We start from the raw sequence: 26280 nt of genomic DNA, 5'->3' as shown, positions 1-26280 counted from the left end.
AATTGCTGCAAAAGTTGTATACCAAATACTGTGAATTTTCTTTTCTTACGAAACCGCTAAAATATAAAAAAAATATTTTATATACATATGTTTATAGGTAAAAAACTATTTTTACCATAAACTTTATGACTTTTTTTTATTCCTTACTTCATTAGCTTTACATACATGTATATTTCATTATTAGTATACACATATATAAATTTTTACAACATAAACTAACACTAGGCCTATACGGTTTTCAATTTTTTCGGTTATCCGTTCGTCATTATATTTCGCCCCAAAAACTTATTTCTATGTAGGGAATTAGATTGTCTACAAAATGTATATAATGAATTTCCCATAAAAAATCTGTAGGAAAAAAAATACCAAGGCTGCTTTTGAAATTTCAAAAAAAAAAAAAAATAAATTCTTTTTATTTTTTTTACTTTACCGATAAAATACACTGTCTAAATCATTATGATATTACTATTTCTAGATTCTCCTGTTCTTTCCGAACAAAATGAATATGGGGTTGGCTAGGTTTACTTGTACGGTTGAATTTTTAAGAATTTTCAAAAAAAGGTCTGCAAAATCGCCAAAATGGGTTGGTCATTCCCCACTTCTAACATTGGCCACTGCTAGGGTTAATAATACTTAATTGCGATTGATTTTGTAGTTATAGAGGACATTTGAACTTTATCAGCTTTAGGAGCTATAACTGATCAAAGTTCTATGGTTTTCACATAGAACTTCTTTTAATAATACTATTATTTAATGATTTAGGGTGAATCTCAAACATTTTTATCCATATCGAAGACAAATTTAAAAAATCTGATCAAGCTTAAAAAATGAACTTGGCACACACTTTCAACTTAGGTTATGTTTAATTGTTTACACTTAACAGCTGACTTTAACGTTTACAATAAAACACTATGATAAATCCCAAATAGTGGCTATACGTTATTGAGGCCGGTAAACGATAATCACTAAAAATTAATGTTTAACGTTTAGCGTATTTAGTTAACATCAAGTGCAAAAACTCTCTAATAACAAAATAATAATATATAAAAAATACAGTAAAAGGTGGATAAACTGTTAAACAGTATACCTAACTTTATCTAAACTGATTCAATAGAGTGGACAAAAGATCAGAATTATAAAAAAAATTAAATGTACCTACCCTAAAAAACTGTAAGAAACTGCAGCCTTTAACTGAGTAGATGTGATAAAATTTGTTAGTCCTATTTTTAAATATTTAAGTAGTTAAAGCCTAAGTAACGACTTTGGCTGCTGAAAATGATCAATCAAAGCAGTGTGTGAATTAAGGAATAAGCATATAACAAATTAAACACTTTTGCTTGTAACTTACATAGTAACGACATAACCACAAGAATGGTAATAAGTAAATAACTAAAGCAGGAAACAAAATGAGTAAAGATTGTTCATCATATTCTTACAAGGAGCAGTTTTAAAGGATTATATTATAAGTGAGTCGCAGCCGAGTCTCGACACATGTCTGGCGGCCCTCCATATGTCCTACTCGTGCACGTGTCGCGAAAGTAAAACTATGTTAAATAACAGTCGACTAGTGTTTTATGTGAAATTTTGACACACCTCTTCAGACAAGAATGGTTCTTATAAGGAATTTATGATGCCAAGTGTCGAAATGATACCAAAATCCAGAAATCCGAAATCCTTAGTTCCGAAATCCAGTAGGATAAACATGGACCAAAAGGCGAAAACAGTTAACAGTTATTTAACCTTTTTGTGGACTATTTATACATATCGCTTATCTCAGTGAGACAGACTATTAAAAAAACTTTTATACAACGGTTGCACTTTCAATTTGGCACCCTAGGGGCAAACTGCACTATTGCTATAATTATATTGTTTTGACTAATACCATATTTGCCCAGATAAATCACAATCTAAATGATTCAGTAGCTGTAGCGGATAAAGTGAGGTACACCGTACATAATGTAGTTAATGTTTTAAAGCAAGAGTCTATTATAATTTTAAGGAAAGTAACATTAAATAAAAAATAAAAAAACAGGAAAACTACGAGATGAGTATTGCATGTGTAAGTTTGATTCCTTCAACAACATTTCAATAATATACTAAAAACCAATTAAAAATCTTTACTCTAACAAACTTTTGATCTAAAATACTTTCTCTAACAAAAATAAATACTATGAAAAATCACATCACATAACAAGTGTTTCTATAAAACTCTTTTGTTATAAAACATTTATGTATAAAGTAACAACGTATAAATATCACCAATAGCCAATAGAAACACACCAGTAAAATATCTTCTCGTATAAAAAATAATAAACTTGTACTCATTTGTACAATACTATTCGTTGACCAACAAGTTACAAACGAGTAACACGTCCAGGATGATTTTGACAAACCCTCTTGGTAAGAAATTACTAAATTAGCGTAGACAATACAAGGAAATATAAAAGCTTTAGACAATAGAAAATAAAGATTTCACAGCCGCACAGTAACATAGTGACTCTGTTAGTTGTAGGAATGATGTAGGTTGTGTGTGAGAAGATGGAGATGAGAAGATGAAGATTAACCCTGAATGCCGACTGAAAGACCGTTGGAAGCGACCTTGGTGAACTGATCTTTAATGGGAGACGGCTGCCGACGGGTCCCAGCTGGAAACATGGGTAGTACCAGAAGAGCAGCAACACCCAACAAGTGTAGGCTGAAGTACATGTTTCTGGAAACCAAAAGCTATCAATTTACTGACAAACCTACCAAAAAATCCACATTTACAAAAATAAAAATAAAGATGATTCATGGTCGATACAGCACCTGCCACATACAAATTGGAGTTTTTGAAGTTGAAAATACTTAACCAAGCAGATTCCAGGGTTAATTTATGTATGAAATAAAAGTACTGTATGTAAAACGTATCCTACAGAGTCTAATCTGCTAATGTTAATCTATAGTAGACTATACTATGGTAAAATATTTATACATCACAAACACACCAAATTGTCAGCTGACTAAATACATTGGTTCGTTGATGACAGAGCTAACCCCAGACCCCCGCTACATCTAACCTGACTTATAATGTTCAAACTCTTCAAGATAAACCTACACATGTATCAGCATATACTCTGGTCGGGTAGCAGCAAAATATTTCAGTTCTGGCGGGGAGACTGTGATTTTAGGTGGTTATAGTAAGTTTCTGAACCTAAAACCGCCCAGTCCCCAATTTTTAAGGACCTCGGTCGTCCGTAATGACGTCATAAAGATGGCGGCAGTAAGAGGATGCTGGGTCGCCATGAATTGGCTATAATAACCGAATGCCTGAACCGATTTTTATGAAATTTGGCACACAAGTGCTTGAATACAATATCTCGGCACAGGTTGTCAATGGTCGAGTTTGATAAAGTCGTTTCAAAATGGCGGCCGTTAATAACTAAAATAATAAACATTTTTCAGTGTTTTTTTGTTCTCAACTCCCTCCAGAGATCTGCAGCTACCTATTCATTTTCCTTGCAATCACAGGTTGTGATGCCATCTCTGCATGTCATAGAATATAAAATACCCCCACCACAGCAAACCTGCAGACTATGTGAGCTTCCATTGCCCTGATTTGATTTTCAATTAAATCAATTTCAATAACATTAAGTTTCATGAGTACATACCTAGGTTTGCTGCTACAGGGAGGGTAATAAAGTGAGTTTATATTAATAGCTCAGTTTAAAATTAATAAATTTGCCAAGTGTCATTAAAATATATCCATAAACAAGCAAACTACAACCGTTTATGTACTCTCCGTAATAATAACATGGGAATTTTAAATTTATGTACGCTGTTTTGAATTTTCTCCTTAACTAATTAACTTATAATACCCCCGCCGCAGCAAACCTGCAGACTAAGCGAATTTCCATTTGCCTGATTGGATTTACTCTAAAATATCTCCTTAAAAATATCACATTTATTCCCCATTTAAATAGCATTGGTTTAACGAGTACTTAGGTTTGCTGCAACAGGGAGGGTAATAACGTGTTTTTTTTTTGTGAAATATAATAGTTTGGTATAAAATGAATACATTTTTCAAATTTGATTAAAATATTTCATAAACAAGCAAAGTACAACAGTTTAAATATTTATCCATAAGAATAACATGGGAATTTTAAATTTAAAATTTTTTGGAATTTTCTCCGTAACCATTAGCCGCATAACGACACTTCAATATACTAAATTATTTGTTTTTTTAGGCTCCACAATATGGTTGGGAAAGAAATTGCCAAATCTTATGTTTTTTTTGCTCCAAAATGGGAAAACCCAATTTTTACCCCATAAAACCGGGGGTTTATGGGGACCCCCGATTCCATAATCCGGTCATGCTAGTTCGCGTAAAAAAATTAATTGGTATCTTCTACCTTAATTGGTTTCTTCGAACGACGAACCAGCGTGGTCGGGCCATGGGAACGGGGTTTTTAGGGGGATTTAAAGGGTAAAAATGTGGGTTTCTTATGTTTGACTCTCAAAACATGAAATTACATAATTTATCTCTAAACTTTTTTGTAGAGCTTAATGAAACAAATAATTTAGTGCATTAAAGTGTTTGCATAAGGTTATTGGTTGCCAAGAAAATTTAAAACATTGTAAATTTTAAATTTCCATGTTATTATTACGCAGAATACATAAACGGTTGTAGTTTGCTTGTTTGTGATTATATTTTAATGAAACTTGGCAAATTGATTTATTTGAAACTAAGCTATTAATATGTTAATAAAAAATCACTTTATTACTCTCCCTGTAGCAGCAAACCTAGGTAGACCTACTCATGAAACCTAATGTTATTGAAATTGATTTTATTTAAAATCAAATCAGGGAAATGGAAACTCACTTAATATGCAGGTTTGCTGTGGTGGGGGTGTTTTGCCTATCCTATGAAATGCAGGGACGGCATCACAACCTTTGATTGCAAGGAAAATGAATAGGTTGCCGCAGATCTCTAGAGGGAGTTGAGAACAAATAAATACTGAAATTTTTTTATTATTTAAGTTAGTAACGGCCGCCATTTTGAAACAACTTGATCAAACTCGACCATTGACAACCTGTGCCGAGATAATTTATTCAAGCACTTGTGTGCCAAATTTCATAAAAATCGGTTAGGCATTTGAGTGTTATAACCAATTCATGGCAACCCAGCATCCTTTTACAGCCGCCATCTTGATGACGTCATTACGGATGACCGAGGTCCTAAAAAATTGGGGTCTGGGCGGTTTTAGGTTCAGGAACTAGTATAACCATGTAAAATTGCAGCCTCCCCGCCAGAACTGAAATATTCTGCCACTATATGCAACTATACAACCCCACTAATAATCAGGGGTGGTGGAAGCAGATTTTTGTTAGGGGGCCAGAACCTATGATGGGAAAAACTTAGAAAAATCAATTCCTTAAAAAGTTTTTAGGCTACCTGCAGACCATTTTTCTTCAAGCAGTAACAAAGAAAATTTACAATTTAACAAGACGCTACTCTGTTCATTGTAAGTAAACAAGCTCTAGGCCCTAGGGATTCATATGTGTTTGGGTAATTTCGGCCGGCTCTGCCTCTCCCCTAAACAACTGAATAAGTAATAAGTTAAAATTGACTGTAAGAAAGTAGGGTGTAACCAAGTAAGTGTGTACACGTAATTGCTGGTAAGACAAGCAGCAACTTGTCAATCTTTACTACTTCAGACAAATATAATTTGTTTTCTTGAGGCACACTATTTAATGTAATAGATTATTATCAACAACATTATTTAACTTTGTACTTATCTTCAGTAACTGTTGTTAGGCCTACTTATAATTTTCTTCTTGGGCCAAAAAATAAACTTATACAGTACAGAAAGCTTTATATCCTTACACTTTTTTAAATGAACCCCTGACCCTTGACCCCTCTGACCCTTCCTAAAATTTCAGGGGGGTCAGTTGACCCCCTGACCCTCCGGTTCTGCCGTCACTGAGCATAATAATGTCTTGGGGCTCAGACATTGTACCTATTACTTTATAAGAAAATTGGAGATACTTAAATTTTGTTGAGTTAAAGAGGCCCAGTAGCAAACTGAAATATCAGGGACTTTACAGGGATATCCAGGAGCTGTAAACACACTGTGATTGGGCTGTTTGCCATCTTGGACTTTCGTACGAGCAGGAGGGACGTAATTTAAGACATACCAACATGTCATAACATTTATAAATGTCTATAACGCCACACTACACGGTTTTAACAAACTTCCCATGCAAAGATTCAGTCCAGAAAACAGCTGTTTGCTGCCAGCTTAATCAAATAAGGTTTCATTACGTACTACTGTACTGTAATGAGTTTTTACCGGACACCAACCAGCTGATTATATTTGGCAATGAGTAGTTATAAACAAACCCCTAACCTCTCTTTGAGGTTATGAGAAGTGATTGGTCCACTGGTGGTTAGTGTGTGGGTTGAAGTAAGTGATAAGTGGTAAGTGGTAGTTAGGTGGTGAGTAGGGATGGACGGGATTGAATTTTTAGTTCGGGACGGGACGGGACGGGATTTTTATTTCCTTCCCAATTTTCGGGACGGGATTTTTTTCTGTGCATAAAAAGAAAGTCTTGAGTATTGCAGTTACCAAAAAAGGCATACGAAATCAATCTTTACCGTTTGTGGCACTGATCTATAAAAAACCAAAAAATGGGCAATTTTTCAGGTACTTATAGAAACATCGAACTTTCGGTACCTATAGCGGTCGAAAGGCCTCGCGGTCACGGCGCGATCGCCAAAATGACGGCGGTAACGGGGTGATCGTTGCTATGACTCCGCGGTCACGGGGTGATCGTTGGTATGACTCCGTGGTCACAGGGTGATCGTTGGTATGACTCGCGGTCTCGGCGCGATCGTCGGTATGACTCCGCGGTCACGGCGTGATTGTCGGTATGACTCCGCGGTCACGGGGTGATCGTCGGTATGACTCGCGGTCATGGCGCGATCGTCGGTATGACTCCGCGGTCACGGCGTGATTGTCGGTATGACTCCGCGGTCACGGGGTGATCGTCGGTATGACTCGCGGTCACGGGGTTATCGTCGGTACGACTCCACGGTCACGGGGTGATCGTCGGTATGACTCGCAGTCTCGGTGCGATCTTCGGTATGACTCCGCGGTCACGGGGTTATCGTCGGTATGACTCGCGGTCACGGTGTTATCGTCGGTACGACTCCGCGGTCACGGGGTGATCGTCGGTATGACTCGCGGTCACGGCGCGATCGTCGGTACGACTCCGCGGTCACGGGGTGATCGTCGGTATGACTCGCGGTCACGGCGCGATCGTCGGTATGACTCCGCGGTCACGGCGTGATCATCGGTATGACTCCGCGGTCACGGCGTGATCGTCGGTATGGTCGGTATGACTCCGCGGTCACGGGGTGATCGTCGGTATTACTAGCGGTCACGGCGCGATCGTCGGTATGACTCCGGGGTCACGGGGTGATCGTCGGTATGACTCGCGGTCACGGTGTTATCGTCGGTACGACTCCGCGGTCACGGGGTGATCGTCGGTATGACTCGCGGTCACGGCGCGATCGTCGGTATGACTCCGCGGTCACGGCGTGATCATCGGTATGACTCCGCGGTCACGGCGTGATCGTCGGTATGGTCGGTATGACTCCGCGGTCACGGGGTGATCGTCGGTATTACTCGCGGTCACGGCGCGATCGTCGGTATGACTCCGGGGTCACGGGGTGATCGTCGGTATGACTCGCGGTCACGGCATGATCGTCGGTATGACTCGCGATCACGGCGCGATCGTTGAAACGACTTCGTCTCTTGCGTTCGCGGACCTATCGCTCGCAATAGCGGCGTCATTGGCACTCGCGAAGCGGCAAAATCGCCGGCGATCGGACCAAATCCCGTCCCGAAAAATTCCCGAATCAAATGTAATCCCGTCCCGATAATCGGGAATATTTTTTTCCCGAAAAATTCCCGAAATTTCGGGACCCGTCCATCCCTAGTGGTGAGTCCTTTAGTCGGTGGAAATATATAAGGCTTTTACAGATATTTATTGTTAAGCTGGCTTAGAGTAGTATGGCATAAAATATCATACGCCACTTGTCCAAAATGTGTTTACCGGACTCATGATAACGACCACACTCGCCCGGTAAACACCTATTTTCAGTACTAGTAACGTTATATACAATTATTACCATGAGAGAATACTCATGATATAACCTTAAAAGAGCCAAAGAGTATGACACTTAAAATAACCAAAAAATAACTGTCTACAATATTAGTTTAATCATTAGGGTAACTTGTAGGCCCTTATTATTACTTCCCTCTACAAACAGAAGAAGTAACCCGTTCGTCATACAAATTTTAGAACTGAAAAGGTGGATTATTCATTGTTTGGAATAAAACTGGTTTTTAATGATTTTTTGAACACAATGTGTGATTTTGTTATGTCCATTTTTGTAACAACTTCTGATGTTTTGAGCTGTCACCAGTTCTTCTGTATTATAAACTCGACTATATGACTTACCTGTAAATGCGAAAGCTGGGCCAAAACTCTAGAACAACAAAGCTGAAGGTGATATAAGTGACCACCAGTCTAGTTGTGATCATTGTGATGAAGTCATACAAGTTTTTCATCGCAGAACTGGTCTGGAACGAGTGTCTGATGACACTGTGCCGCACCTGATCAACATGTGCCACTTTACATCCGACTGATGACTCATATTGGAATACTTTTGTACTAATAAAAAAAAATATTAGTAAGTTTTTTTTACTCAAACTAAATGAAGAAGTCCTGGACAAATTACCACTGGTGTTTGTTTATATTAAGTTTTTGATATATTTCAAAGCCACAATGCTAATTATACAAGACAATGTTCTGTACACTAAAAACCTCCTTTGCTTGTAATTCTAACCAACTGACTGCTGTTAGTAAATCTAGCAACTTACAGCTCGTGAAGCGAAGGTAAAGAGAGCGCCACCAGCGAATGTTAGGTAGTAACCGGGGTAGAATCCATGCCAGAAGGACGAGAGAGCGTACGTGAGGAGAGTTCTATAGTTTTTACAGCGATCGTAGACTATCATACGCAGCCAGACATTGGTGCCTTTGTTCCAATACTCTATGGTCTCCTTCAAACTCGTGCCAAACTGGGGATAAGACGAGTGGTCAGTGTTTGTTACAAGGTTGAAGTTATACTAAAATACCATGCTAGAGGTAACCGCTGGTCAGTTGCCAATTTGTACAAAACACTATTTCATTGCCTAAACACATTTGTACGCTAATCATATTTCAGGGGGAGCAAGCTGGTCTAGTGGTTAGAGCACAGGACTTTGGTCTTTGATGTCCCAAGTTCAAATCCCACCAAATCACCTATGGATTTTATCGAAGTGATAATGCAGCAACGCCTAGGTCTAGCCTGAAGTAATGTGAAAAACAATCCCGGGCTCGTGCCTAGCTTCTTAGGGCAAAAAAACAATAATCATATTTCAGAAGAAATATTATTTTCAGTAACCGTTACAACATTTTAAGGAAAAGTCATATTAGCTGATTTATCTAACTTAGCTAATTAAGAGTTAATCTTATTATTAAACAAATAGGGTCACTTGACATAACACTGATTTTTGGTTCTATTATTGATTGTGGAATCTACTCCGAAGAAATCCTGTACTAGGATAAATATGGATTTTATACGAGTTATAGAGCCACAACCCCCTCTAGGTCTAGCCTGAAGTAATGTGAAAAACAGTAACCTAAAGAAAAGAAAGGAAAAAAAAACTTAAATCATCAAACGTTACACAAAAAAGCTCCTTAGTGTTTCCTTCCAGCAAAATAAGTTTGTGTGTGTGTATTTCTTCCTTTTTCTGTTTTTGTCCTAAGTAGAAGTAGAATAAACAAAGCATCTTTCTTTTTGGCAAACTCTAAACACTTCTACAAAGTCACAAAAGGCATGGCTTTCCGACTTGAATCATGTGTAAAACTAGCAAATCAAGTTAAAAGTACAATCTAAGTTGGTTTGTTCCACACTACCAACATCATAATATTGTCTAAGTTTGTCAGGCAACTAAACTACTCACCTCAAATCGAAAGACGTCAACATTTGAGATAAGGTCCCATTTGGGCGAACCGTCGGATGAATAGCCGTTAAAACCAAGACCAGACAGATTGCAAATGGCGTCTGCTAGCAGCCATGCGTGGTAGTACTTAAACCTGATCAGCAATGTGGCGATACTGAGGTAGCAAAGTTGAGACACTACGCTTGTACGCTCTATGAACTCATCTTCTGTAATGTACCATAAAACATATTCAAAGAGAATCATTAAAAGAAATATCTTCAACAAATTAAACCTGCAAAAGAAAGTAATTTGTAAAATACATCTACCACTGTCAACCATTTTGAGACAGAAACCTAAAAATGATTTCTTTACCGTTATTTTATTGTACATTTTGGTGTAAATATTACAAATAAGTGAATATTAGTATTTTCAAACAGAAAGATTACTTCTCTGTCTAATATTTTGGTCTAGGTGTAGGAAATTGAACTATAGATAGGTACACAATTTGCATAAATTATTATTAATAAATTCAACCTTTTAAAAATGCTATGTTTAGAAAGACCTCCCAAATTATATACCATACAACATTGAATAAAATGTTATAATATTTGATTGATCTACATTAGCAGAAATTAATTGCTTTTTAGTAAATAAACAATAAAAATTATTTAATATACTATCTAATTAAAAAATTATACCAATTAACACTCACACAACTCAAAATGTTTTTATCTGGACAAAATTAGTACTGTAGTAACATCTACTACTTAACCCATTGACGCCAACTCACGTATGAAGCCCATCACCACGTTTCGCGGCGAGGTAGCCGTTCTGCTAGCCAGAGGCGCTAGAGTAGTTCGCCAAATCCAGCCTGTGACTGCTAGTGTCAACAAGTGCTTATAGTGGCTATTGACCCGTTCGGCTGATAGTAGCAAGGTAGCTCAGATGGCTAAGGTGACATGTGTAGCGTTGAGGTCTTTCTACATGCACGGGTTAGAATTCCGTACAATCCATATTAACCTTCCTAATGAGTGGCTTAGTGACACCTTAAAGCTTGAGTGAGTGGTGGGACCACCTTAAACTCTGTCCGGCGTGGAAGTTGACGGTAGTGAGCTTAATTTTGCCTCTTCTTACATTACCATAGAGAAGGACACAGATTTTTATTTTTTTGGCCTTTATTTTAGGTGAAAAATGGAAACAATAATGGAATAAATACATAAAAGGACATAATAACATAAACAAATAATAGAGAAATAAAAAAAACTATGTAAGCCACACCACTTTGTTGTTTTATACTAAAAATTAATAAGCTTGTGTAATACTACACACCAAAAATATGGAACACTTGAGAAACTAATCTTATAAATTAAAATCTGAGTAATGAGTTAACTAACAAACATCAACTTTCACTACTGCTACAGCAAAACTAGGTTAAGCCGTTATTCATTGTTTTAACTGATAGTCTATCCAAATACAACAAATTGACCACAGCCTTGTAATAGGCAGAAAAATTATGCATGTTTTACTAAATCCACAAGCTTGAAGAAAACTACGCTAATTCTTTTAATCCTTGGTAGGATATAATAAACATTAGGGTATTCTCATCAGGTAAGTGTAGTGTAACTGGATTTCAATAGTGTCACAGGAATGTTTCAGCTTTCCACAATTCAAATATTTTGAATATTACAGCAAAGAATATTACGATACCGATGCATACTGTACTACTCATAAAAAAATACAACAGTGTTAAATAAATAATTCTCGTACAATATTTACATAAACATCATCGGCTCCAATTGATCCTCAAGAGCCCTCGGTTCTGCAAAAAGGAGTTCTTGTTTTACTTCTATATTGTATTTTGGTATCTTCTGCTAGTAAATTTAAACAACAGTTATTGTTAAGTTTAAATTGAAAATATTCTCCATACAAGCAACTAATATTAGTATGGCACTCTTTCTTGCAAATTAAACTTACCACCAAATGATTTATTTATTACAAAACTATTATACAAATAACAATAAAAACGTTCATAGACCATTTCAATAAATATTAAATATACAATTTGGCAATCCATAACTTGTAAAACAAATGTCAGAAGTAGAAACAACGAATAATGTTTCTTTTATAAAGTCTATCCTAGAACAGCTTTTAATGAATTAGAGAGCCAGATATATTAAAAGACTGTATCGCAAGTAGTACAAAAACTTGCCAAAGGGAGTGATCTAAAAGTATTTGATAGATTATAGTGACGTCTTAAATATAAGAGTGTGTCTATGTCTGCTCTGCTGATTCCATAGACCAACTACCAAAATATGAAAAAATATTTTAGCTTTTATAAATCAACATTCAAGTTCAATATTTTTATTTCATTATTTGTTTCTCTCTGTATATTCTTTTATTAAATTACTTTATGTTGGTTAAAACCAGTGCTCAATTTGTATAAAATGAGGTGCCGGAACACCATTCTGCCGTGTTCCTCCCAAATCGAGCACAGGTTAAAACGAAAAGTTATTGCAAAAATTGTTAACATTTGTGTTCATGTAGCTATTTTCTGGAACAAATCATTCATTTATTCTAATATAGAATGGTAAAACTGAGTTATGTCCACTTATAAACACTAAATTGCCAATAAAAAATATGAAACATTTAAACTAGTTTTTACTGTTTCACATTTCTTAGCCTGCATAATTAAATCACAGGCTAGCATAATTCTAGATTAAACATTTGGGATTTTTTAAGTTAGGTCACCTTTGACTTTGCTGATCGGAAACGATGAAACCAGTGTGACAAACAGCAGAGCGCAGAGCACACTCGCTGATATCTTTTTAATCACACACTTTGTGGGCGACGGCTCCAACATTAGCTTGGCTTGCATGTTGTCACCACTCAACTGAAAGACAATTTTTTTTTTAAATTTTGTGTGATAGCAGAAATTAGCTATAATTAATTTCAAAGATGCTGTTTTTCATCAATAATTACTCTTTTGGGTTAAGAGTCCCGCAAACTCGGCACTCGATAACCCGGCAGTCTGGATAACTCGGCCATCAGCTGGTTCAGAAAATTTGTGATTTTTTAGTTAAATATGTATGTAGCCTACAGTAGCCTAAACCAAGGGCTTGTTTCACCATATCTGATGACTTAATACTGACTTGTAATATAAATATAAATAAAAAAGGCAGTTGAAAAGCTTAAAAATTGTATTGTTCTTATTTTTAAGCCTAGTTCCCGATAACCTGGCATTTCACAAACTCGGCACCCTTCCAGTCCACATTGCGCTGAGTTTGCGGGACTCTACTGTATTTTTGTTCAAACAACATGAAAAAGTGAGTTCAAGACAACAAAAGGGGCAAAAATCATTATATTCTTAAAACTAGTGCACTAGTGTAGAAAAATTATTTTGGATTTAAAATCTATATTTTTTGGAGTAGATCATAAGTTATAGTCTGTATGATGGCACCTATCCCCTGACCAGGTCTACCAGAGACTGATTCAGGCCTTATACCATACTGGGAGCTACCCCCTGGGAGTTGTTAATGGGACGGATGTTGATGTAGTAGACCATTAACTGTGATCAATCACGGTCTAAGGCATTGTCTATCCTACAGTACTGTCTCTAGACCCAAGACAATGTTTGGAGTTCAAAGGGAACCAAATAATTGAAAAAGTACAACATGTTAACCAACACCGCATCACTTACGTCTGTGTGCTTAAGGAAGTTGTCACCGTTGATGTAATCTATGTAATCCCTGTAGAACACTACAGGTCCAGCCATCAACACTTGGAAGTGAAAAATATACGCAAAATACTCCAATGTCGATGGCATTTTTCTGCAAAATTAACAAATGCATTAAACAAACATCTACAAATAACCTACAAAAAACCAAATCTATTAAAAAATAAGAGGGGTTTTGTTCGCTCAACTTTTGAGGCGAGCCGAGCCTAGCCTACAAGCTCGTGCACCAAGCTCGAGCCAAGATTTTATGATTGTGACCACAGAACGTTTTTGCCAAAATTGCGTGATAATAAACACTTGCGCCTCAGTTATGGGTGACGGCGAAAAACGTTTCTATGATCATAGAGACGTTAATGACATCCACACAACTTTGGTTGATATATAGCATTTTGCAGTGATTGCGGAGATTGATGATAACACTTCTGTAATCATGGGAGATGAACCAGATTTTATGTGATTGCGAGTGGATTAGGTGTTGCCCACAGGACTGCAGGAAAAAGAGAAAATAATCAGAATATTACTGTGGTAACATTGTGATGAATCACCAAATTTATGGTTATACAATTTTAATACTGCTTACAAAATACATCATTTTAATAAATGATATTTTAATTTGCATTTTAACTTGACAGTCCTTGTAACTTGATAGTCATTGTAACTCGACGGTCATTGTAACTCAACAGTCCTTTTTTTCCCCAAAAGCTTGACTCAAGCTCAAATTAATCAAAGATCTCAGGCTCGCACACCTAGAAAAAAGCGTATTGGTTGACTTTCAACTATCCAACTTAATCCAACTATAACGCTTAAGGAACCAGAAGAGTGTTGGGTTACCAAAACCTTGGAGTTATTATTTGTTAACATTTTATTAATGCAAAAATGTTAACAATGATCATTTCATTTATTACCTAATGGCGTAGTATTTTTGTGTTGTAGTTAGTCCTTCTTCCTGTGTTATGCCATCATGAAGGTTATATGCTAAACTTGTCACCTTCTGTACTATCACCATCAGTGGACCTACAACAATAATTTAGTAATTCAAGTGAAATTCTACTTACATAATAATGAAAACCAAATAATATACTTGTACTTGTATCATTAATTCATAAACACTACCAACAGATTTAATATATTACAAACTATATTGAATTTTTGTTCAATAGTAGTTAGTCCAAGGACTCTGAGACATCATTCTGTCATACAAGGAAAACACATTTTTCTGTTTCAGAAATAATACATTTATTGTTTTTCAGAAATAAAATGTTTACTGATTCTAAAGTTTAGGTTTATATCAGGAAGGAAAATGTTTTTGTCGTGAAGAACAGCCCATAAAATATATAGTTTGCAAATTCCTTCAAAGCTTGCAGCAGATAAATTAACCTCTTACAGCGTTCAATTTAGGCTAAATCCTAAAGCAAGGTAACTAATTTGACTACAAAGTCTATTATCGATATAAATAAAATTAGAGTTTTGTCTGTACATTGCTCAGAATCATACATTTTTAAGTTATTTTTACGTTTTATACATTAAAGAAGCCGAAACAAGTCTCATCTAAATTTCTGTCTGTCTGTCTGTCTGTCTGTCTGTCTGTCTGACACACTCAAGATGGCATTTTACGCAATCTTCTCCAGGAAAACGAGAGTACCTATCAAGACCCAAGTCATTTTAATGTATTCACTGGATTGGCGAGAGTGTCTTTAGCCATTAAAATATGGTCTCACTACTTTGTAATTAAAATTACGGCCGTTCAAAAATGCAGTTTTGTGCGATTTTTGTCAAGTTTTCTTCCAATTTGTATCACATAATCATCTATGAAACAACGAACAGCTGTTCGGATCAAGATTATTTTTTCTAGCTGTCACTGAAATGTTTACAAATGTTGTTTACAAACACCACAACCATTTCCGATCACGTTTTGAAGGCAAATCCCATCCAAGTGAGATTAAAAACGTTTTTATTACATAAAGGATTTAATTAATCGCAAGTGGAATAATATAGTGTAACCGTAAATTAAATAACTAGGCATTATCCAGGTCAGGAACCAGAAATATGTGTATACAATTGTTTTGGAGTTTTGATAACCAGAAAGAAGACATTGAATCAAGATTGAATCAGTGTTGTATACGGCTGGGAAACTTAAATTTACTAATGACCGTCGCCAATAGCTTAGAAACAATGTTCCACTCATTGACGGCTCTTCAATGGCGGTTGTGTAAAGTGTAAAGCAAAAAATTACAACTGCAGTGGGTGATTGTAACAGAGGTTTACGGATGATGCTAAACTCGATTTTCCAATGTGTCACTTTCTGTTCCTACCATTGACTATATAAAGTCAATAGTTCCTACTCACCGTGTGATGCAATCGCTGGACCATACAGCCAAAGGCCCATAGCCCTTCTCTTGGGTACGTGTGGTACGTATGCTTACCCAATTATTTATAACAACCCTTTCGACAACGATCCTTGATACCGGTACTTTTCCATAGAATACACGGCCTACCTAGGTACTTAAGAAATAAAATTATAAACGTCCAAAAACCCAACGTTGTGTGATTTTTGTCACATTTCCTTATAATGTTAATATATATACCAGCAACCATTGTTTAGAGAATACGTAATCTATTAAATAACAGAAAGTTATGTTGTATAAGGTTTTTTTTCAAACTGACACCGATAAGTTTACATTAAGAGTTGTGTACAAATAAAGCAATTAATGGGAAATAACTTTGATTGCCGATAACTTTTTACGAGAAAATCCAAAACCAAGAGATCAATAACCTTGATTAACGCATATGATTTGTCGGCTGTACTACAGTTCTTAACTGTAAACGTTGGTTTTTGGTACGGTACTGGTTCTTTTCCTTTTAACCTTTAGTAGCAGCAAGAATCATTTTTACGTACCAACACATCACAGTAATTTACAAATTAGTTATCGTTGGTGTTGCACCTTATTTATTACAGGCGTAGGCCTATTCAATTTAATTGATGTCTTAACTGTATAATTTTTGCTTTTTCTGTCTGGATTCCAAAATGTTATGCTAAGAAAACTATAACGCATTTTAGTAAAACATTTATTCAGCAAACCATCATGAATTGTTCAAACACTTTGAACGTTGTTTATGTATCAATAGTTCGTGGCCTATTATGGTAATTTGTATTACAAATTACCAATCTAAATCGTCTATAGTAGGCCTACTGTACTTCATTTCATATAGCAAACCGATTCAGATAGCATTTCGACAGAATTTCGAGTCATCTCCGGTCCAAGCAAATATAAATTGTTATGATCAAATTTTATGGCATTAACAAAGATTTCAAGTACTAATTTTATATGTACCTTTTTATGCTTAAAGCGTAGCAGATTCCCTAATTAAGTTCGGTATTTTTGTGTGTATGTATGATGGTAACCCATTAATGTCCTTGTTTCTCAATGTTTCACGGAAAGGACAAGAGCGCCTTGATAATGAAAATGTCAACCCGAATAAAGTGGTAAATTAAGAGGTTGAGGTAGTACCTTAAATACTTTTAACCATTATGTTATAGTCCTTTAAACTCTGAACAAAATTGTACAAATCCCATTTCCGTATATTTACTCTCACCGCTTACACATGATAAAGGTTGTTGACAAACTTATGGGAGAAAGTATGTGTCAGAATGCTGATACCGTTTATTAAGTTTAATCATTGGATATAACATATGGACCAACAAGATCCGGGTGACATTTAATTGCGAAGCATTAGTTTTGGCTTGAAACTGTCAGATACTGTATTTGCGAAGGAATAGTTTTGTCAGCATATCTGAAAGTATGCAAACCAACTGCTGTGCTTTATATAAGAAGGTTTTAACTGACTATGATAAGATCCCCGTGCGTAGAACGGGCACACAGCTAGTTAATGTTATATATATAATACGTAAAGCCGTATTTTGTTAACGCAACTCCTCCCTTATTTGTGGACCAATTTCAACGTTTAATGTGTCAAAAGATTCTTCTCAATATGTAGTTTTGCTAAAGGTTTTAGAACTTTAAAATTTCTACTCTTAAGGACGTGAGACCCTCTCAAAGGTCGGGTTTTCCCCATAAGAAATACATAGAACAAATTTAAAAACAAAAAAACAGCTGTTTATAAAAAGAAACTCATTAGCTTTTTGGGAGTAAATATTAATGTTTAAATATTCAGTAGGTTAAGACCAAGTTAAACAGTTAATCACTTTTGTTGGATGAACGGAAAATGCCTGAAGTTCAAAGAAGAAATATTGAAAACGGGAGGAAGAGACAATTAATAATAAGGTATCTTACACATATAAGGAGAGTAGAAAAAGAGAGGCCTGGTCCAACACACACATCCATATACACATTCACTTGGTGAGATGAATAATATTTGCCAGTTCTGCTATGCAATTTACTTTGGAAGTCAAAAAATATACGAAGCACATAGTGTTGTCACGGTGGTAAAATAAACTTACTTAATGTCAGATCAAATTAATGTAAGCAAGAAATTCTTATGACACTGACAGTTCGAGATATTTCAAAACATTTAGTAGAAACCATGATAATGCCTTGAGTTGATAAGTTCAAGTAGTAAGATTAGGCCTATACCAAATCTTGGCGGACCTTATGTTTTTATTGTAAACTTTTGTATTACTCGCTCTACTTTAATTGAGGAAAAACACAAATGGATTGTTTACTTCTAGGTTATGTTGCCAGTTCCTCGGACAAACTTATACAAAGTTTTTTGACTGAATTTTAGTGGCAATATTAGACATAAGTGAAGGAATTAGTGTTTATGTATTCAACGACCGAGTAGTTACAGTCGTTTATTTTTATGATTCAGGAGAGGCAAATAATATACGCCGTTCAAAAAGAGAAAATTAAAATTGCTATCCAAATCTTATAGCTACAAGAGTTATCCAACCTATTTCGACAAATGAATCCATACCTTCAAAACTTTGAGAAACCCCACTGAACAACGTGGATGAGAAAGTTCTGATGCGGAGCATATACTGTGACTAACACACAACACGTTAAAATACGTTAACAAACTTATCAATGGTGTTGCTGCTTTAGCCTATTCAAAGCAGATTATGGCTTTCCAGTTGATAACCCAGAGTTTGGGGGTAAAAAGTTGAGCACTTTAAATGGTTGATATCACTCCACTTTTCAGGATTCTCTACGGAGAAAATTTGTTTGATTAGGGGGATGTCTAGGCAACAGTTTTCTTCAATTCTCTCTCAATGCTGGAAAAACTTTGTTGCAAAATGTTAGCTCGAATTGAAGCAGATCGTTTAGCATTAATTAGAAGTTATCAGTTAAAACTGAGAGCAGAAATAATGTAGATGAACCTTGACGACGCAAATAGAGATATTTAAAATTAGTTTCTAACAAGTGTTTAAACAACTCTAAGATGTAACTAGAATTAACTTACTCAAAAATTTAAGCATAATGTTTTCCTCGGCATTATGTTTCAAACTATGCGGTTCATTGAGCCGCACGGGTTCTCTAGTATCTATTATTTTTTTTAAACACAGTTACATTTTTGCTTCACTGAACAGAACTAGTATTATTTGTTTTCTTTATCAACTTTTATAAGATATAAACAAACTAAACAACAGAGACAGGCGTTACTAAACAGCTTTTCCTGAAGTCCTTGAGGCAAGCCTTACAAAGAATAACTGTTAAATGTGCTTAAACCAAAGTGAATACATAAGAAATTATCATTAAGTAATAAAGAATGAGGACCATCCAGAAAATAACAAACGTTGTGCATAAGCGCCACTTGGAGCGGGGCTGTTGCTGCCATCAGAGCACTCCTAGTTCCTACACTTTAGTAGTCAGTATGCATCATTTATTTTGTTCTTGTCTGCAGTGGGGTGTTCAAATGAACACTGTCATAGCACTGCTCTGAATGTTATGACGACCGCTTTGAGATAAAAAAATCACAAGCTAATCAAAATTTATCGCCGGATTTTAAGATGTTTTAGTTCAATTCAATTGCCCTAGGTGCCCTTAAACCACGGGAAGACCCTGTATACATACGTAAGCAATTTAAGAAGTATGCAAAGTATCTAAAAAAAAGTAAGATTGTGAATAAAACCAAATCAAAATATAGTTTACAATAAGTTAATGAGATCCCATTGATGGTTATTTTGACACACATATTCCACCCACACATCACTAAAACTAGTAACATTGGATGACATTTTACGTTAGGTTAGGAAACAGAGGAATGTAGGCCTAGGGTGAGTGCACCAGTAAATGACCGATTAAGCTTGAGTTTCCACTTGTACAGGGTGCGGCAAAAAACGGATCTATTTTCTGAGCGGATGTTCAGTGACAGGTCGTCTAAGGGGTAGGCTCGTTGGAAAGCCTACACAATGCCATTATCTGAAGTCATAGAAGAGTGGTCATCTGAGCAATGTGCGTTTGTCATTAAGTTGTTTTTAAAAAAGTAATGATTCAGTCATTGCAACTCAGCGGCAGTTCCATGCATTCTTACAATTAGGTAGTCATGGGGAGGTTCCGTCACGATTATCTGTATAGATAATCAACAACTTTATACAGATTAATTCAAATTTGTCTGTGGAGATGAAAATGATTAAATATCACCTCAAATTCAAGTATTCGAACGGTCAAACATGTTCATAGCAGCCACTTATTTTCATGCGGGCCTATGTGGACTGTTCCATAAAGCAGCACATACTCTTTTGAATGTTTATTTGACTGGCGTCTGCTCTTACTTTGCAGGGCCAGTTAGTTCTTTTTCAGTGTTAGTTAAAAACCCATTGCATGATTGTGCTACGTGACAGAACCTCTTCACGTCGACGTAATTTGAAGAATGCACGGAAGACGGAATTGCCACTGAATTTTAAAGACTGAATCTTTACTTTTTTAAAACGACTTGATGACAAACACATGTTGCACAGACCACCACTCTTCATTGACTACAAATAATGACATTGTGTAGGATTTCTAACTAGGAAGTACAGACTCGGTGACCCGGAGGTCGGGAAATTTCCAATAACGGATAGCGCTTGGGGTCAAGAATGTGATGTCTTTTATCTGATTGGTTTTTAATTGGAGGTCAATTGCTGACCTCGGGGTCAAGAATGCGGCACACGCCAGGCACGCGACTTCTACGTCATCTTGATGTCACGGGGATTTCCAGCTTGAAGGAACATTTCATTACTACGCCATTTTAAATTTTGAAGCTCGTTTTCGTGTCTAGTTCATGTCCGGTGACACTGATCGCTTGTGTCGACAACTTTTGGTTCCTATTATTTTATGGTTAATTTCATGATTAGTGCTTTACTGTTTGGTTATGTAACTAGGAGACGAGAATTTGTTTATGATTAGATTGTTTTTTGGTTAAACAAGGTTTTAAATGACTGAAATAAACTGTAAACAAAACACAACATCTACAGTGCAAACAGAACAAATAATAAAATTGGCTTCAGCTGTTCCATAAGGATGAGAAATTTACAAAGGGAGTATGTTTTATCTATGATTTAATGCATCAGAAAACATTGTCTTTTAAATAACATTGATCCATATCTAATTAATGAATGATCATGGTTGTAACCATAGTTTTAATCCTGTAAATTAATGAATGTTGAAATCAATATTGGTTAGGATTTTGATCCTAAAAGGCGTACAGAATTGTACCTAAACATGTCAACTGTGAATTACAGTTTCCACCAATAATCAAAAACCAAGAAAAATAAAACAACCTTTTTGGTTTGCTATAATGGGAAGCTTAAAGATGAATTGGTTGGGGCTTAATTTTGTTGGGGCTACAAACCGAAGAGTGGCACTTCCTTCTAGAACAAGTGACACGGCAGATTTAAATCAGACTCCAAAGTTACTTTTAAGAAAACTTGTGATAGTCTAGGCAGAATAATAAAGATTAATAAAATGTTTTTCATACAAAACGGCCATTCACCGGGGGTAGGTGGTCATTTACTAGTGCACTCGCCCTATATTTACAAGGTGATTTGAAAAGCTTATAACCAATTGAGACGAGAGTGTTATGGTTATGGTTTGTACCTGTAATGTCCAATGTAAGTGAGCCGTAGTCGTAGATTTGTCTGTGAATGTGAATACAGGATAGGTAGAACATGGACACTGCCAGTACCAGACTGTAAACATACATACACACACACACAATCAGACCAACACAGCTACCAACCAGTGTATCAAACAAATACCATAGTGTCAAGTGTCATAGCATCATCTTGAGTTTAGAATGATGGACCATTTTTAACCAGGGGTCTCCAACCTACTGCCTCGCGGGCCACATCCGGCCCTCGAACAGATTTTATCCAGCCCGCAAAGGGTTTGATTGGCCACATCAGCGTTCGCACAAAAACGTACTGAATATTAAGTAATATTTTAGTAACTAAAAATCAACAAGAAAATGTCAAATATCTCCGCTGAGCTCTTAATTAGAAAACTACCTAGGGTTATTTGGAAGGGGGCTACCTTTCTGCACTGAAAAGTTAACGGTCGGACCTACCTTTCCTTACAAAATTGACAATCCGGCCCTTGGGGAAAAAAGGTTAGAGACCCCTGGTTTTCTATGACAACTGCATAGCCGGTAAATTAGCAAGATTAGCTTGAGAGTTGAGAATTAACTTAATGTTCAAAACAAATGATCACGTAATATTTATATAATTACTAAGCGTTTATTGAAAAGTGTAATGTTTATACTTGTACAATTTTTACTATTGTTTTCTGTGTTCACCTTACTGTCCATGTGGCTTGTCGCAGCCTCATTTGGGGGAAATGCACAGCCACACATAAAAATGTCTTGATATGCCTTTTTTTCTAAATGTATTAAAAAATGTTAAGCTCAAACATCCGTCAAACACCCTTGTGACAAGCAAACAGTTCAAAAATACCACCACAATGAAACTTTTCATCGGTTAGGTGAATAATTGATGTAAAATCGAGCAATAGCTTACCTTTGAAAGATATGAGGGTCCTGAGTTCGTAACACCAAGTAACACAAGGCTGGCAGACCAGCAAGATGGACTGCTTGCCTGTAACATTATGTAATTCTAACAAGAAAATTAAATATGAATGACCAGAACATGAAACAAGATATCTTTTTTGTCCTAGGACACTAGACAAGAGTCGGGATTGTTTTTCTCATTAATTCAGGCTAGAACTAGGGGTTGCGGCATTATGACTTAGATCAAATCTATTGGTGATTGGCGGGATTTGAACCTGAAACCTCAGAGACCTGTGCATACTCCCAGACTTGATACAAGATATTAAGGCAACATACTTTTATCTTTACTTAGTGTAGTGACATTGTGTAATGTTGGTTTATCCTGCTCATGAATCTGCTGAACACAATTTAGGGATCTTTGCGCAAATTGCACATTATTAGAATTAAAAACTTGTTTCCAAAGCAAAACTAAAAATACAATACTCTTTTACTTTTCTAGTTGAGTTCAACTACAGTACAGTATGTTTTAAGCTTTTTAATTTGACAAGTGGAATTCGGATGTTGTAGCGTGTGATGATTTTGATTCTAAAAAGCGTACAGAATTGTACCTAAACATGTCAGTGAATTGCAGTTTCCACCAATAATAAAAAACCAAGACTAATAAAACCAACCTTGTTGGTTTGCTTTATTAGATAATAGGATAACAGCCTCGGCAGCAAAAATATGTAAATTACCAATTAAAGTTATTCCATCTAAATTATTTTCAACAAAAAAAAGATAAATTCATTACCTGCCAAAGGCAAAATAACCCATAATGAGCCCCACAAGCAGGCCAACGCCGTGCCGGACTTCTTGCGAGGTGTGTTTTGGATGCAGCACTCCTCTGAACAAGGGTGCCAACAGCACCGCTGTTATTTGGGTAGCGGTGAAATTTATCTGAACAGAATACAATTACGTACTATGAGTTGAGAGCTTTTGCAAATTTATTTATTACTTTCAAGACTTAGGCCTATGCTAATTCATCTAACTGCAATAAATAGAGTTAAATTAAAAACATTACAATTTAGCTTTGTTTAAAGAGTAATAAATTAGCTTGAAAAATAATAGGCCCTACTAACTATTGTGCAATTTACAAAATATGGTTAGATTATTCAATGAATAAAATATTTCCAATACGTCATCGGAGTTATTATTATTTTAACTTGTTTCATCTATCCTACCTTCCTTTTGAAGAACATTAGATAACTTAATATTAAAATCGTGTGGATGGATCTTTTATGGTAAAAACTTCCGCGATTTTGTCAGTACAAGGCAGATTAAATGTATGTTACCTAAGAATATGGAAGAAGTGATGCAGTGTTATTTTCAAAATTTTCACTTTAAGAGCAAATTCAAATTTTTCAGCTTGATAACTTTCAAAATCATTCACACATTTCTACTTACCTACATAAAAAAATAATAACAAATCAATCCAGTTGCTGTAAACCACTATTAATTTGTCAAAATATGGACACCGCTCAAATCGTCAAAAAATGTTCAATGATTGAAAACATGGCAATAATATCATGAATCTATAGGCCTAATGGTCTGTCTGAAATAGGCTAGTATGATAAAATATAAGTAGGCAAAAGTGGTAAAAAAGGTAGAAGCCAACTGTACAATAGATAGGATAAGTTAACTCGATAAGAAATAATTTTAAGAGTTACTGTGATATTAAGATTTTTAGGCTAGGCCTAACTGATTATGGTACTTTCCTTAAGATAAGATAATATTGCAAAACATGACACGATACAGAATAAAATCAATTTTAAAATTCATCAAAAATTAAATGTGTGAAACTAAGTTATTCATATTATAGTCATAATGTAAACAAATCTGATGAGGAAACTTTTAAGACCTCTGGGGTAGAGCCACAAGGGAATTTACCTCGTTTCTCTTTTGATGGTTCATCTACAGACAAAAACCATTCTTTAGACACCCTTATTAAGTTTCTACGCCCAGCCGTTTTCTCAAATTAGCTGTGACAAAAACCCTGTTTTTTTTCTTCCATAAGAGTCCATGGGAATGGAATTTTAGAGGCTACTGGGGCAGAGTGAAGTCCCCCCGTTTCTCTTTTGATGGCTCTTTTACGGACCAAGACCTTTCTTTGGACACCTCTACCGAGTTTCCAGGCCCAGTCGTTCTCTCTCAAATAGGTGCCACAAAAACGCAGTTTTAATAACTTACTTTTAAGTTATTCCTACTCCATAAGAATAACATGGGGAGAAAATTTTAACTTTGCGAGTGTGAGTAATTAAAATAGTAGCAGCTAGCCTACTAGTAGCGACGAAAAAAGTCGCTAAGTGTGACACGGCCTTAAGTTAGACCTTTAAACAGTCACAAAACTGCAAAAAACACAAGATATCTTCCGCATATGCCATGGGTACGGTTGTGCAGAGAAGCTGCGATATTATATTGGTCCACACTAGGGATTAGTGTCACCAGACATGAACAACAAGCTTAAAAATTTGTAATGGCATGAGAAGTTTCTGTTGGTTAGTGTCTATGGCCTAACCTAACTTTAGGCTGTACAGGAAGCTGTCATTATGAGGCATAAACTAGTGTAAGTTTAAGCATGTCAAATTTACAGTGTTCCTCTATGTATACAACAGCGTTTTGACAAGCCACGAATTCTTATTGCCTACTGCCCTCAATAATTTGAAGTCAACCGATTCTGGGTCTTACCAGGTCAATAGATATGTTGGTGTAGTCTGTAATCCATTTGAATATTCGGCTTCCATCATAATAAGAATCACTGACAGGATCCATTTTCATTTTAAGTAACTACATCGATTTCATAACAATGTGGAACCCTTATCTTTAAAGTTATTTAATGACACATTTTCTCATAGCATGACAAGAAAGACAGTTTTGTAACATATTTCCACTTCCAGCTAGATTGTTGTCGTTGTCGTAACTTCAAACTTCGTCTGCGTGCGTTGCGTCTGCACTAACTTGACTCTAACTAAACTCAGTTCAGTTTCAGTTGTTCAGTAAAAAAAGGAATGTGTGGTCTGTTTTTTTTAACCTGCCAATTGGCTGGCAAAGCTTACTATGGAACTTCGTTGTTCACTATTTGGATTGCTGCACGGCCACCTTTAACTTCGGACCGCGGCTTTCTAAGTGGCAACTGGTAGCACTGGCAACTGGCACGGTCACCTTTAACTCCAGGCCGCGGCTTGGTAGAATTGACAACGTCGCAAGTAGGATTGTTTAGTGTCAGCATCGAAGTATATAACCACGGCCTCCTTTAACTACAGGCCGCGGCGTTCGAAGTGGCAACACCGCATCGGATGGCTGGATGGCTAAGCTACGCTACACCACTGAATGCTCACATCGCGCCGTGGAGGATTGGAACAAGCACGCGAATTATCTATTAATTTAGATGTTTTATATCTGATAACACTGATGTGTAGGAAAAGAAGTAAATAATTATACGAGGCTTTCGTGTCAATCCAAGAATGTAATACAATATTTATTTAACACGTTCGCTACTGAGCGTCGCATATATGCGACGCCACGGTCATTGACTGG

General features: G+C 36.2%; 1 protein-coding gene across 1 annotated transcript; it reads right to left on the bottom strand.

The window, feature by feature from the left end:
- Positions 1–2236: 2236 nt before the first annotated feature.
- LOC128988950 (lysophospholipid acyltransferase 6-like) lies at positions 2237–25675 on the bottom strand. The gene is made up of 11 exons (XM_054410744.1): positions 25432–25675; positions 23498–23643; positions 22718–22795; positions 21801–21892; positions 14670–14778; positions 13729–13858; positions 12780–12921; positions 10053–10258; positions 8928–9125; positions 8506–8660; positions 2237–2710 (listed from the first exon to the last, which is right to left on the bottom strand). The coding sequence occupies exons 1-11, from the start codon at positions 25519–25521 to the stop codon at positions 2560–2562; spliced, it is 1497 nt and encodes a 498-aa protein (XP_054266719.1). The 5' UTR covers positions 25522–25675; the 3' UTR covers positions 2237–2559.
- Positions 25676–26280: the final 605 nt, after the last annotated feature.

Source organism: Macrosteles quadrilineatus, unplaced genomic scaffold (assembly GCF_028750875.1).
Source record: "Macrosteles quadrilineatus isolate MER2022 unplaced genomic scaffold, UCM_ALF_1.0 Scaffold_3__2_contigs__length_128488019, whole genome shotgun sequence".
NCBI classification, from domain to species: domain Eukaryota; kingdom Metazoa; phylum Arthropoda; class Insecta; order Hemiptera; family Cicadellidae; genus Macrosteles; species Macrosteles quadrilineatus.
The sequence above is the reverse complement of the archived record's forward strand: the minus strand, read 5'-3'. Positions and strand labels throughout refer to the sequence as shown.